At 46.6% G+C, this 12595-nt stretch overlaps 1 protein-coding gene across 8 annotated transcripts in view; it reads left to right on the top strand.

Moving 5' to 3' along the window:
- The window catches only part of ccdc88ab (coiled-coil domain containing 88Ab), a 30655-nt gene that overhangs the window by 11853 nt on the left and 6207 nt on the right, over nt 1-12595 (top strand). For 5 of the 8 annotated variants that reach the window (XR_005100504.1, XM_037272558.1, XM_037272562.1 and 2 more), the window contains exons 5-31: nt 867-925; nt 1012-1095; nt 1156-1296; nt 1753-1925; nt 3497-3578; nt 3929-4087; nt 4158-4304; nt 4378-4522; nt 4830-5008; nt 5515-5652; nt 5736-5919; nt 6008-6138; nt 6260-6553; nt 6637-6819; nt 6892-7170; nt 7242-7366; nt 7436-7574; nt 7644-7820; nt 7901-8062; nt 8852-9129; nt 9192-9335; nt 9408-9594; nt 9668-9813; nt 9899-9991; nt 10375-10580; nt 10690-10737; nt 12282-12359. Coding sequence is in view for 7 of the 8 variants with exons in the window: in XM_037272558.1 (XP_037128453.1) it covers nt 867-925; nt 1012-1095; nt 1156-1296; nt 1753-1925; nt 3497-3578; nt 3929-4087; nt 4158-4304; nt 4378-4522; nt 4830-5008; nt 5515-5652; nt 5736-5919; nt 6008-6138; nt 6260-6553; nt 6637-6819; nt 6892-7170; nt 7242-7366; nt 7436-7574; nt 7644-7820; nt 7901-8062; nt 8852-9129; nt 9192-9335; nt 9408-9594; nt 9668-9813; nt 9899-9991; nt 10375-10580; nt 10690-10737; nt 12282-12359 (4161 nt within the window). In the remaining variant the exon portion in view is untranslated. The remainder of the gene's footprint in view (nt 1-866; nt 926-1011; nt 1096-1155; nt 1297-1752; nt 1926-3496; nt 3579-3928; nt 4088-4157; nt 4305-4377; nt 4523-4829; nt 5009-5514; nt 5653-5735; nt 5920-6007; nt 6139-6259; nt 6554-6636; nt 6820-6891; nt 7171-7241; nt 7367-7435; nt 7575-7643; nt 7821-7900; nt 8063-8851; nt 9130-9191; nt 9336-9407; nt 9595-9667; nt 9814-9898; nt 9992-10374; nt 10581-10689; nt 10738-12281; nt 12360-12595) is intronic. The other 3 variants (XM_037272560.1, XM_037272559.1, XM_037272563.1) reach the window with 3 other exon arrangements.

Here is a 12595-nt window from a genome sequence, read left to right on the forward strand (position 1 = left end):
TGAAAGACGGGGTGAGTCAGTGTCCTTGATGATCGAGCAGGGAGAGGAAGCGAGAGATGATTCAAAAGAAGGGATGATGGATAAATGGAGAATGCCCCCCCCCCCAAACTTCTCCTCTGTCCCTTTCCCCATCTCTGTTTGTCACTTCCTTTGTCTCGCTGCCTTTCATCTCTCCCTCCTGCAGCGTCTCCTTGCTGTCTTGCTCTCTATCCATTATTTGTCCTCGCAGGCTGCTTATCCTCGCCAACCTCGCTGCCGAGCTAAATCCGCTCCCCCGTCTGGAAGCGACAGCGCTAATAGAAGTTCCCGCTAAGCCGTGCAGCGGCAAAAAATTGACCTTTGTCAGACATTAACTCATCTAGGCCCTCCAAAAGTCCCGCTGTGAGCGTCAATTATCTGCTTAACACTCATGGGACATTAGGTACACTTGAAAAACCAAATCATGTTCAATACGCCCTTGAACTTTTTTTAAAATGCGGTTTGAATTTTTTTATATGTATTTACGGACTTGATGAGTTTGTGACCTTTTTCACGGCTTGGTCAGGCTTTACAAAGTGAGCGCTATGTTGTCTCTTTTGTTCCCGTCTTCTATCTCGTGTTCAAAAGGGGTAAAGTCAGAGGTTAACGATCTTCTTTTTCGTCTGATTGCCAGTGTTGCACGCCCCCCTAAATCACGATGTCACGACCCGACACCCAAAACAGCAATGCGGCCATCGTGTCTTACGCTTACTCACTGCGACACACGCACATTCACCTGGTTGAAATCCAGAAGATGAGTCGAGGCCTGTACGGCTCGCTGACAGATGTTTGCAAGTTCACTCAATCTTCTTCAAGGAAGGATTTAAAAATAATTCGGTGTTCTTTAGAGCGAGGTCTGGAGGAGATGAAGAAACTACTGCTGCTGCTTCTAGGCTGTGCTGTTCAGGTCAGCGCCGCCTCATGACTGATTTTTTTTTTTTTATATTAAAAATAATTTCATAATGGCCAAGCAAGAATTGTTTCTGTCCCCAGTGTGAGAAAAAGGAAGATTACATCGAACGCATCCAGACTCTGGATTTCCACACCAAAGCGGCCATCGCATCCCACATCCAAGAGGTGAGCGTCCCTCACACGAGTGTCTTCCCGCCATCTTCTCACTGAGTGTGCTTTTTAAAGGTGACCCACAACCAGGAGAACGTAGTGGACCTGCAGTGGCTGGAAAGCGGGGATGTGCCCGCCGAGGACCTGGCGAGCCTGTCCCGGAACCTGGCCTTTCATCTCAAACACGTGGTGGACGACAGAGACGCCCAGCTGGAGGTGAGGAGATATGAGGAGGTTCTGTCGGGATCGGGACTCAAACGGCTCGCTACCATGTTGTGGAAGGTTTAGCACAAGCAAGTGGCCTCAGGAAGGAAAAGGCTGTTAACTGTCTCATGGATGAACGATTAGCGTGTTTTTCTTAGCATTCGCGCATCGGTTGAGTTTCCAGCCATAGGGGGGCACATGCCTACGACTGATACAAACACTGCGTGTGTGTGTGTGTGTGTAATTGCCTCCAGATTAGCAGTGTGCTATCCAGAAGTTCTCAATTAAAAGTCCATTTCCTGTCACAGCCTGGGGATCAACAGATTGTTTGTGTGGCGGCGGCCATTTTGTTGTAGTAATGCCCCTTTGTTTCTAGTAAACAGATTTGTCATATCGGTTTAGAACACAAAACCAATGTTTGTTTCGATTCATTTGTGCCAACTGAAATTCTTCTCAACTGTGGTCCAGACTATTGTGGAGCTGACCCAAGAGAGGGACTGTATTCAGCTGTCGCCGCTGGGTGGCGGTCCGGTCCAGTCACCCAACGGCTCCCCGAGCATGAGGAGGACAGAAAGCCGGCAGCACCTCTCCGTGGAGCTGGCTGATGCCAAGGCCAAGATTAGACGTCTGCGCCAGGAATTGTGAGTGGCCCTTTTGCTTCTGTCGCCGATATTTGTCGACTGTACCATAATGACTCAAATGGCTGACCGATTGTGAATTGACTAACTTGTTAGTTAATGATTTGCTACTTCCTGATTCATGGACTGTAGAATTGATGATGCAGATTTGTGTTGAACTGTACCATTCCTAACAGTGACTCTGAATGTGAACCCAAATAACTAGCGAGGTACCACTATGGTGGTACTTTATTCATGTAGAATGGGTGGTGAAATTCCGATTCCATGTTGGTTTATACCATTCCTGCCATAGTTCGCAACGTAATAAATAACTAGCTAATGAGTTAGCTAGCTAGCTGGGCTGTCCTAGTGACACAAATCTTGATTGATGATTTAGCTTTTACTTTCGATTTTGCGACTTCCTAGTTCATAAAGATTTGATGATGCCATTTCGAAGGACTATAGCATTCGTGGTCATTCAAATGGCCAACTAAATAAATAACCAGCCCGCAAAATAGCTAAAAATGAGCTACTTCTTGATTCACGTAGGCGTATAGGAACATTAATAATACAAAATTGCAATGTTCATATATAGCGCAGAGCTCAGTGGGGACCACCACTGTATATAGCTACCCAGACATCCAAATAAGTGAAGCCACTCAAACTATATATATGGCCTTTCGATGAATTATAGAGCTTCTGTTCACAGTGTTTGCTTCATTTCAGCAAAGAAGCATTTCAGTGTTGACCATACAGCAAGTTTGTTCTTTTCTAATTAGAGGGGCTGGCGTAGAATATTTAGTACTTTTAATGAGATTGCTTTGTTCCAACATGGAGCGTTAAATGCTAAAATGGATGACAACAAGTCTCCTCCATGGAAATTGGACTTGTTTGTTGCGGCGCTCCATCACTGTAGGCGCCACTTTTTTTCTTGGAAGAGGAACGGGGAATAAAAGCCAGGCTCATTGGTTGTTGTCGTTTGTTGGTTGCTATGGTATTGTCGCAAACTAACATGCAAAACTAGGCAACGTCGTACATTTCAAACACAATGAAACACAACAAGTGAAGTATGGAAGAGATAAATAGCAATGAGGAGTTTTCAAATATAGCAGCAGGGCATGAAAGTGTTTGCTTAGATGCAAAGTACATGAAACCGTTAGCGGCCCAACCAGCTCTATGCAAAACATGAGCCCGCAGCTATTCTGCAAGGCACAATCTGACAGGTGTTTGTGATTTAGGAGAGGAGAGGATAAGTGCTAAAATGAAAACAGAAATACATAAAGGGATCCCCAAGAAGCATGCCATTGCCTTATTGAGATATCATGAAGCCGCAGACACATTTGCATGTCGTTTGTTGTTTATCTTGGAGTTGTAACTGTCATTTTGTGTCGAGTTCGACGCTCGGCAGATGGAGCTTGTTGGAAGTTGTCGGAGTCAAATTCAGGTCAGGATGACTGGGGAATAAACATATGCGCTACTGTTTGTCTTGGAAAATTTTATTAGGTACGCTGTAATGGTTGTCATGGTGTATATTCCCCACTGTTCAATTAATTAAACAGTTGTAGTAAAAACACTCATCTTTGCTGTTTTTTCAGGGAAGAGAAGAGCGAGCAGCTTCTGGACACACGGCAGGATCTGGAGAACATGGAAGTAGAGCTCAAGAGGATCCAGCAAGAGGTGAGTCCAACACTATATAATCGTACACATCCTACTACTCGTGTGTGTGTCTTATAGCTGTGGCTCTTAATTGGCTCTAGCTCGTTAGCGGTGGCTATAATTAGCACTGTAGCTTGGAGCAGCAACCTGGCGCAGCATTTGGTAGTGAGCGGCAGCTAATTGAGCAGGAACACTGTTGGCCAGCTAAGTAAAGTGAAGGCCTCCCTCAAATAAACACAAGCAAGTACAGTACCTGTTGGAGCTCTGTTGCTCACCAAAACAGCAGCACCTAAAGAGTCACGTCAACAGTATTTCTGATGAATGAAAATCGTTTCCATCAATGTGTGTAATTTGTCTTTCAACGCGTCAAGAGCTACCAACTTCTGTCAGACGCGCGCTCGGCCCGGGCGTACCGCGACGAGTTGGACGCCCTCCGGGAGAAAGCCGTCCGCGTGGACAAGCTGGAGAGCGAAGTGTGCCGCTACAAGGAGAGACTCCACGACATCGAGTTCTACAAGGCGAGAGTGGAGGTACGGTAGATGAAAGCAACACTGAAAAAAAAAAGAGTTGTTCCGAATTTTTTTTTTTTGTCTGTTGTAGGAGTTGAAGGAGGACAATCAGGTCCTGCTGGAAACCAAAACTATGCTGGAGGAGCAGCTGGATGCCAGCAGGAGCCGATCTGACAAACTGCACCTCCTGGAGAAAGAGAATCTGCAGTTGAAATCCAAAATCCACGATCTGGACATGGTAAGACATTTGGAAGGAAAATGGTGGTTTTTTTTTTTTTTTAGCTCCTCTGAAATCAAGCCGTTTCCATCAGGAGCGAGATTTAGATCGCAAGCGAATGGAGGAGCTGTTGGAGGAAAACCTGGTGCTGGAAATGGCCCAGAAACAAAGCATGGATGAGTCCCTACACCTGGGCTGGGAGCTGGAGCAACTATCCAAAACTCCAGAGCTGACTGAGGGTAAGAAGAAGAAGAAGCAGGCGCCACAAACATCCTGACCTCCGTCCATTGGCTGGAGTCTTGTAATTAATATTCAGCAGCTCCTGGAAGATAATCTGTTCTTTGGAGTTATTAAAGCTGTTAAGAGGTTTAACTAGCTAGGGATCTGGTTGACTTGTTTGCTGAAATAGCATTTCAAAGCGTTTAACACCTGGAGCCTAGCATGGAAAATTAATTTCGAATTGATTACCGTTACATAAAAAGCTGTGTTTTAATTTACACGTTGTTGACAAAGCCGCATTTAATCATCGGCTCGTTGCCGCCTCAGTCCCTCAGAAGTCCCTCGGCGAAGAAGTTAACGAGCTGACCTCCAGTCGTCTGCTCAAGCTGGAGAAGGACAACCAGACGCTTCTGAAGACAGTGGAGGAACTCCGAGGAGGCGCTGGATCGGACTCGGTGGCCAAACTGGGCAAAGTCAGTCAGGAGAACCAGAAACTCGTGCAGAGAGTGAGCAGTATTATTTGTATTCCTTGGGGAGGGGCACAACAGGGCTCTGTTTTGGAGCCAATGCTTTTTAAAGTGTTTGAGCTCATTTCCGATGCTATTACATCCACCCCCCGACGGTTTGTCTTCGACTTTTTCCCACACCAACAGAAGTACCAGAAAGAAAAGTATTTGGAGAGGGGAAGAAAAGGAGCATGAAAGCCAAGTTGTAAATCCTACCAGCCTGACTTTGCCTTTTCTTACCCCGCTCAATGACATCCTAAACAGCCCTTGGCCGGAGCTACGCCTCTTGCGAGCCTGCTAAGTGGCACCTTTAGAATTCTTGTTGTTCTTCCTATACAAAAGCGGCGGTTTTATTCCAGCGAGCACTGATGTCTTGGCAGCACTGCTTCAAAAAATGTAATGTAAAAATTCACATGTAAATGAATTTACATAGTATCTAAAATTATGTCTTTTTTGGCAATTACAATTGACTTCATGCAATTTTGAAATGACTAATTTGTTTGCAGCTGGAGCATCTGGAAAGCGAACTAGCGAACGAGAAAGAATGTCTCCGCTGCGCCGAATCTCTGAGCACGGACCTGATGAAGGAGAAGGCCTTACTGGAAAAGACACTGGAAACGTTGCGGGAAAACTCAGAGAGACAGGTACCAGATCACAATAGCGATCAGCATGAGGCTTGAAACCGGACCTGAATCTTGGTCTAACTTGAGCTGTGTTGTCTCGGCAGCTTAAAGGTCTGGAGCAGGAGAACAAGCACCTCAGCCAGACGGTGTCGTCCCTGCGCCAGCGCAGCCAGGTCGGCGCCGAAGCTCGCGTTAAAGACGTGGAGAAGGAGAACCGCATCCTCCACGAGTCCATCTGCGAGACCACGGGCAAGCTCAACAAGATGGAATTTGAGCGCAAACAGCTGAGTGAGCTAACGTCTCCGCCAGCGCTTTCTCGTGTGTCTGTTTTCTTTTCCTCGGTGGGATCAACACGGCGGCGGCTGCTTGTCTGCAGGGAAAGAAGTGGAGGCCTTGAAAGAGAAAGGCGAGAGAGCGGAGGAGTTAGAGATTCTGATGCAGAAGCTGGAGCGGGACAATGAGAGTCTGCAGAAGAAAGTGGCCAGTCTGGGAATTACCTGCGAGAAGGTTGGTTTTTGTGGAGTCTACCAAGGGTGGGCACATTCAATGTTTTTTTTTTTCCCCCTAATTTTTCTAAACTGGCTGGCCGTACGAATAATTCAATATATAATATAAATAATAAATTCAGGTGTCAGCATTGGAGAAGGAGAACACCGACCTGGAGGCGGAGAGCCGACGCCTCAAGAAGAAGCTGGACGGTCTGAAGAACATGGCCTTCCAACTGGAGGCGCTAGAGAAGGAGAACTCGCAGCTGGAGCAGGAGAACCTGGAGGTGCGCCGTTCGGCCGAGAGCTTCCGCTCGGCCGGGGCCAAGGCCGTTCAGCTGGAGGCCGAGAACAGGGAGCTGGAGAGCGAGAAGAGCCAGCTGAAGCGGAGCCTGGAGCTCCTCAAGGCCACTTCCAAGAAGACGGAGAGATTAGAGGTGAGAATTTAACCTCAAACAGTTCCTTACATTTGAATGTTTTTTTTTTTTATGTTTTACTCTGAGCACATCCATCATCCTAGGTGAGCTACCAGGGCCTGGATACAGAAAATCAGCGCTTGCAGAAGGCGTTAGAGAACAGCAGCAAAAAGATCCAGCAGCTGGAAGCTGAGCTGCAGGAGGTGGAATCCGAGAACCAAACCCTCCAACGCAACCTGGAGGAGCTCAAGATCTCCAGCAAGCGCCTGGAGCAGCTGGAGCAAGAGGTGAGTGGAGAAGCGAAGATCAGATTAAAACAGGAGGTTGATTTTTAACCTGTCCGGCCATCATGGTTCCAGAACAAGACACTAGAGCAGGAGAGCTCCCAACTGGAAAAGGACAAGAAGCTCCTGGAGAAGGAGAACAAGCGACTGAGGCAGCAGGCCGAGATCCGCGACTCCAAGCTGGACGACAGCAACCAGCGGATTTCCTCCCTGGAGAAGGAGAACCGCACCATGGGCAAGGAGATGATCTTTTTCCGGGACTCGTGCACACGGGTCAAAGACCTGGAGAAGGAGAACAAGGAACTGGTCAAACAAGGCACCATTGATAAGAGGACCCTCATCACACTCAGAGAGGTTTGTGGGGAGAAGATGAAGCACTGGCCCATGTGTAGAACTCAACAAACGGTCCCCGTGTTTGTGACTAGGAGTTGGTAAGCGAGAAGCTGCGCACTCAGCAGATCAACAACGACCTGGAGAAACTGACGCACGAGCTGGAAAAGATCGGACTGAACAAGGAGAGACTGCTGCTCGACGAGGACTCCGACGACAGGTATCCACAAGCTTTTAGCTTCTTGGTTTTCTTTTTTTTCTTGGGAAGTAAATAGTCTCTTTTTTCTAGGTTTAAGCTCCTCGAAAGCAAACTGGAGTCAACGCTGAAGTCCTCGTTGGAGATCAAGGAGGAAAAGATCGCCGCCCTGGAGGCCAGGCTGCAGGAGTCGTCCAACCTGAACCAGCAGCTTCGCCAGGAACTCAAAACTGTAAGGATTCGTGTAAAAAAGGCTACAATTTTTTTTTTTTTTGGTTCAACTCGTGTGTTTTGCTCACAGGTGAAAAAGAACTACGAGGCTCTGCGTCAAAGGGAGGAGGAGGAGAGGATGGTGCAGAGCTCGCCCCCTCGAGGTGTGGAGGACACGCAGGCTGTCAGCAAATGGGAAAAGGAGAGCCACGAGGCCACCAGGGAGCTACTCAAGGTCAAGGACAGGCTCATCGAGGTGGAGAGGAATGTGAGTCAGACATTTCTGCTTTCACATCATCTGCCTTCTCGAGTTAATGTTTTTTTTATTTATTTCAACCTTCCTCCTAGAACGCCACGCTGCAGGCAGAGAAGGCGGCGCTGAGGAGCCAGCTCAAGCAACTGGAGACGCAGAGTTCCAACCTGCAGGCTCAGATCGTGGCCGTGCAGAGACAGACCGCCTCTCTGCAGGAGAATAACACCACGCTGCAGACTCAAAACGCCAAGCTGCAGGTGATGGATACAAACAATAGTCAGCTTTGGTTCCAATTCAAATTTGTTCGGGGCTCATTGTCTGTTTGTATCGAGGAGACAAAACGCCTTTCTCATTTTAAAACTGCCATTCAAAGGTGTATTATAGACTGTCCTGTATTATGCAAATTCAATTGTGAACGGATCAGGTAGTGGTCCGTGGCGGTATTGCAGGTGGTCCGCAAAATTGGAAATGAAAAATAATTGTATCATTTTTAAAAATGCATGATTTATTATTTAGACTTTAGTTCCTCGTTAATTTTGTCAATCGTTTACCTTTCCAAATGATGTCAAATGTAGCTGAAATTCTCAAAATAGACGTACAGATGCAAATAAATAGCCTGTATTGGTTTATCAAAATAAAATAATATTCCGCCAAAGCAGTGGTCCCTTGGACAAAACCAGTTGAAGTTTGAACACCAACTGGCAGGTGAGCTTCCCTCCAAGTGATTTGAATGCTTTTAAAAGCAATATGTCAGCTCGGGAAGCTTTCACGTTTGATTACGAGCCAAAAGGGCCGTCCGGCCGATTTAAAAGCATTTCCCCCATATTAGTCGGTCGGAAGCTGCCCCTCTTTGACTCTGTCCCAACCCTGCCAGCCTGTTTACCCCCCCCTCTACGGAATTAGACCTGAACTCCTTGTTTGGCAGTTTTTCAAAGCCAGCTTATGGGACATGGGATTGACACTGATGGGAAGTGGCCTCGCGCAGTTTGTTGTTTTTTAATTCTCTGGGTGTGACTGACATGGAATATGCTTGCCTGTCCCTCCAGGTGGAGAACTCCACGCTGAGCTCGCAGAGCGCCGCCCTCATGGCGCAGAACGCTCAGCTGCAGGGCCAGCAAAGCAGCGCGGAAGGCGAGCGTGAGGGGGCGCTGCGGGAGAAGGAGGAGCTCCGGTCCACGTACGAGCTGCTCCTGCGCGACCACGAGAAACTGGCGGCGCTCCACGAGAGGCAGGCGACCGAGTACGAGGCGCTCATCGGCAAACACGGCGGCCTGAAGAGCTCCCATAAAAGTCTGGAGCAGCAGCATCGGGACCTGGAGGACAAGTGAGGAAATCGGGATTTGATTTACGAGGAGGACTGGAGGATGAGAGTGATTTTATTTTCAGGTACAAGCAGCTCCTGCAGAGGAAAGGAGATCTGGAGGAGCTGGAGAAGAATCTGAAGGAGCAACAAGACAAAATGTCCTTAGAGAATCAGGACCACCGAGATACTGCCGATCAGTGCAAACTGCTCAAAGGGGAAAACGACAGGTCAGGGTCAGGGTGAGGGTTTGTTCCGTGAGTTGTTGAACTCACTTTTTTTTTTGCTTCCCCCCCCAACAGACTGAACACGACCTACCGCCAACTACAGAAGGACAATGAGAACCTCCAGCTGGACCACAAGAACATCAAGAGTCAGCTAAACGGCGCCAAGTTGGAGCAGACCAGGCTGGAGGCCGAGTTCTCCAAGCTGAAGGAGCAGTACCAGCAGCTGGACATCACCTCCACCAAACTCACCAACCAGTGCGAGGTGAGGACCAAGTCTAAAGAGCTCGCCTGATGTCCCTGAGATGATCATCAGGTTTTGCTGCTTCTATTCTCAGCTGCTTAGTCAGCTGAAGGGCAACCTGGAGGAGGAGAATCGACACCTGCTGGACCAGATCCAGACTCTGATGCTGCAGAACCGCACTCTGCTAGAGCAGACCATGGAGAGCAAAGACCTGTTCCACGTAGAGCAGAGACAATACATGTGAGCTCATCTTAGTTTTTCTTTGAATTGAAAAACACTGATGAATGTTCCCAAATTAAAAAGGTTTGGTTGTTTTATGTTTTAGTGACAAGTTGAATGAACTGAGGAGGCAGAAGGAGAAGCTGGAGGAGAAGATTATGGACCAGTACAAGTTCTATGATCCTTCACCTCCACGCAGGTGAGCAAGGAAATAATATTGAAATAATAAATGTATTGCACCACAATTTAAATTCTGCCACAGACGTCCAAGTAAAAAAAAAAAAAATGTAATTAATTTAATTGGAATTAATGTATTTCAGTTTACTCACTTGGATAATATTTGTATTTTAATTGATTTTTATTTATTTAATTAATTGTAATGATTGTTTTTTGTTTAATTTTAATTCAGTGAACTTTATTTTTAACAGCAATTCATTTTTTTAAGTAAGTTTTTAAAAATCATGCCTAAAGGGGATTTCATCCTAATTTAATTATTGCGATAAATCTTATCATTAACGAATGGTTTGTAATGGAAATAATTAAGAAGCCCCTTCAGTATCTGCTCGTGTTTTACCTTCCCAGGCGCGGCAACTGGATCGCGCTTAAAATGAAAAAGCTCATCAAGCCCAAAAGCCGTGAGAGGATGCGCTCCCTCACCCTGACGCCGTCCCGCTCAGAGTGCGGCGACGGCTTCCTGTCCTTCCCCGCCGCCGACAGCCAGGACAGCTCTTCGGTCGGCTCCGGGTCCAACTCGCTGGACGACACGCTCACGCACAGCAGGAGCAGCAGTGAGTGCACACGCACACATTGAGCTTCCGAGATCATTCCCAATTTTACCTCTGCGCTTGGCTCCTCCCTCTCTAACCTCGTTGAATTTCATATCTGTCTGTGCGGAAGGGAGGCGAGGCCAACGGTGCCTTGCCCAAGGGCAGGGCTCCACCAACGGTATGCTGCGAACCGATGGGGTGGGCGGCGGTGGCCAGCCGCCACTCACCTCTCTCAGGGCATGTTTGCGTGAGTTCCATCGTGTGTGTGTGTGTCGCTCGCTCGCTCGGTTTACGGCTGAGCTGCGCCCAGGCCACGAGGTTGACTCGACCAACACACTTCAAGTATTTCGTGTCAATTTTTCAATTAGCTGTCAGTCAACCGGCTGATGTGTGCAGTTCATCTGTAAAGAGGAATCGAATCATGACGACGTTGGCCTCCATTGTTATTATTAAATGGTGCAAAGCATAACATAAATGAAATAGAAATAAATGTATTAAAATAAATAAATAAACAAACAAATAAGTAACAATAAATAAATAAATAAAATATTTGAACTAAATACTGTTGAGCATCAATACCTCGCCACGTCATGTTTAGTTGCTAATTTAATTAGCAACAAAGGCTAATTTACGACACAATTTGAGTAGAACAGTATTTTTAGCAAAACAAGCTTACTCAAAGGTATTTATTTACTAATTCTTGTCTTTTTTAAAAAAAAAAAATCTGACTTTAAATCTGAAATTGACGTAATGCTGCACGGCTCCTGAGAGGCAGCGTTTCACAATACTTGCCAGACAGTGTACAAGAGAGTTAATAGATTTGTTCGCACCAAAAGTATTGATTTGTGAAAAAAATCAAATTGACCTTATTTTGACATACCAGGTTTCTGCTCGACAGCAATTGTGTGTAAAATCTACAATAAAATATAATAAAAATCAGTCAAGAATATAGAATGAAAATAAGAATAAACTTCTAGCTTTCCAAATTTTTGGTTTGCGTCAAAGAGCAAGAGGATGTTGAGGATGATTCATAAGCCGACGGACGGCATTGCACCCTTTAATGGATCGCCATCATCTGTTTGTGTCACGTCGCCGTGGCGATGCATCGGACTGTGTAGCGTGTTGAGATTGTGATGTTCAATTAGGAATGAGCTAGCGTGAGAATTTGCAAGTGTGTTTGAACACTTGGCCCTGACGTGATGTTCTAGTCGGAAGTGTTCTTGGGTGTTGTGGTTAGCTTGTTGTAAGTGAGCAAAATTAGCACATTTTGCCAGATGAAAATGTGCATTGTGTGTGTTTGGGGGATATGTGTCAAATGTGCATGAAGGTTGTTTTCATGAGTTGAGCTAGATGAGTGTCTCTTCATACCATGACGTTATGTTCAACTTGCATGGAGGGCGCAGAGCTCCGCCAAGGCCTTTTTACACCAGAGTATGGATTACATTGTTGACTAAAAAGTGCTTTTTTTTTTCTTGTTTTTTCGGAAAAGTACGACTCGCTATGTACCTTGGTGGAGATCATAATTCAACAGTAGTTTTAGGAAATAATGACGTTGAGATGTTTTATCATCATGAGTGTGCAGGGCCTCAGTTTTCTCCCTGCTGCCTCCTTTGTCACAATAACACCCCCCCCTCCCTTTTTTCTTTTTTTTTTTACCCTCCCTCTGTCACCCCACTACCACCCCGTCTGTCCGTCTGTCTGTATGTGGCCTCGCTGTGGCAGCTTTAAAAAGGTTGCCTTTCATGAGGAACAGATCCAAGGACAAAGACAAGGTCAAGGCCATCTACCGGCGCTCCATGTGTAAGACCGCCGCGCTTAGCCGCCATTCTTCCTCCCCCCCTCCCGCCGCCAGCTTGGACCTTCACTGATGTCGTGTGTGTGTGCGCGCTTTGATCCGCTAACATCAGTGACGCGTCCTTCATCTGTGACCCTTCACCTATTTTAGTCATGTGTACTGGTTTATGTAGCAGAGATGTAGTGAGGAGGGACTAACCCCCCTGTAGAGTTTATTTTTCGGCTCTTTTGAGTGTTACTTT

This window comes from Syngnathus acus, chromosome 15 (genome assembly GCF_901709675.1).
Source record: "Syngnathus acus chromosome 15, fSynAcu1.2, whole genome shotgun sequence".
In the NCBI taxonomy this organism is placed as follows: Eukaryota; Metazoa; Chordata; class Actinopteri; order Syngnathiformes; family Syngnathidae; genus Syngnathus; species Syngnathus acus.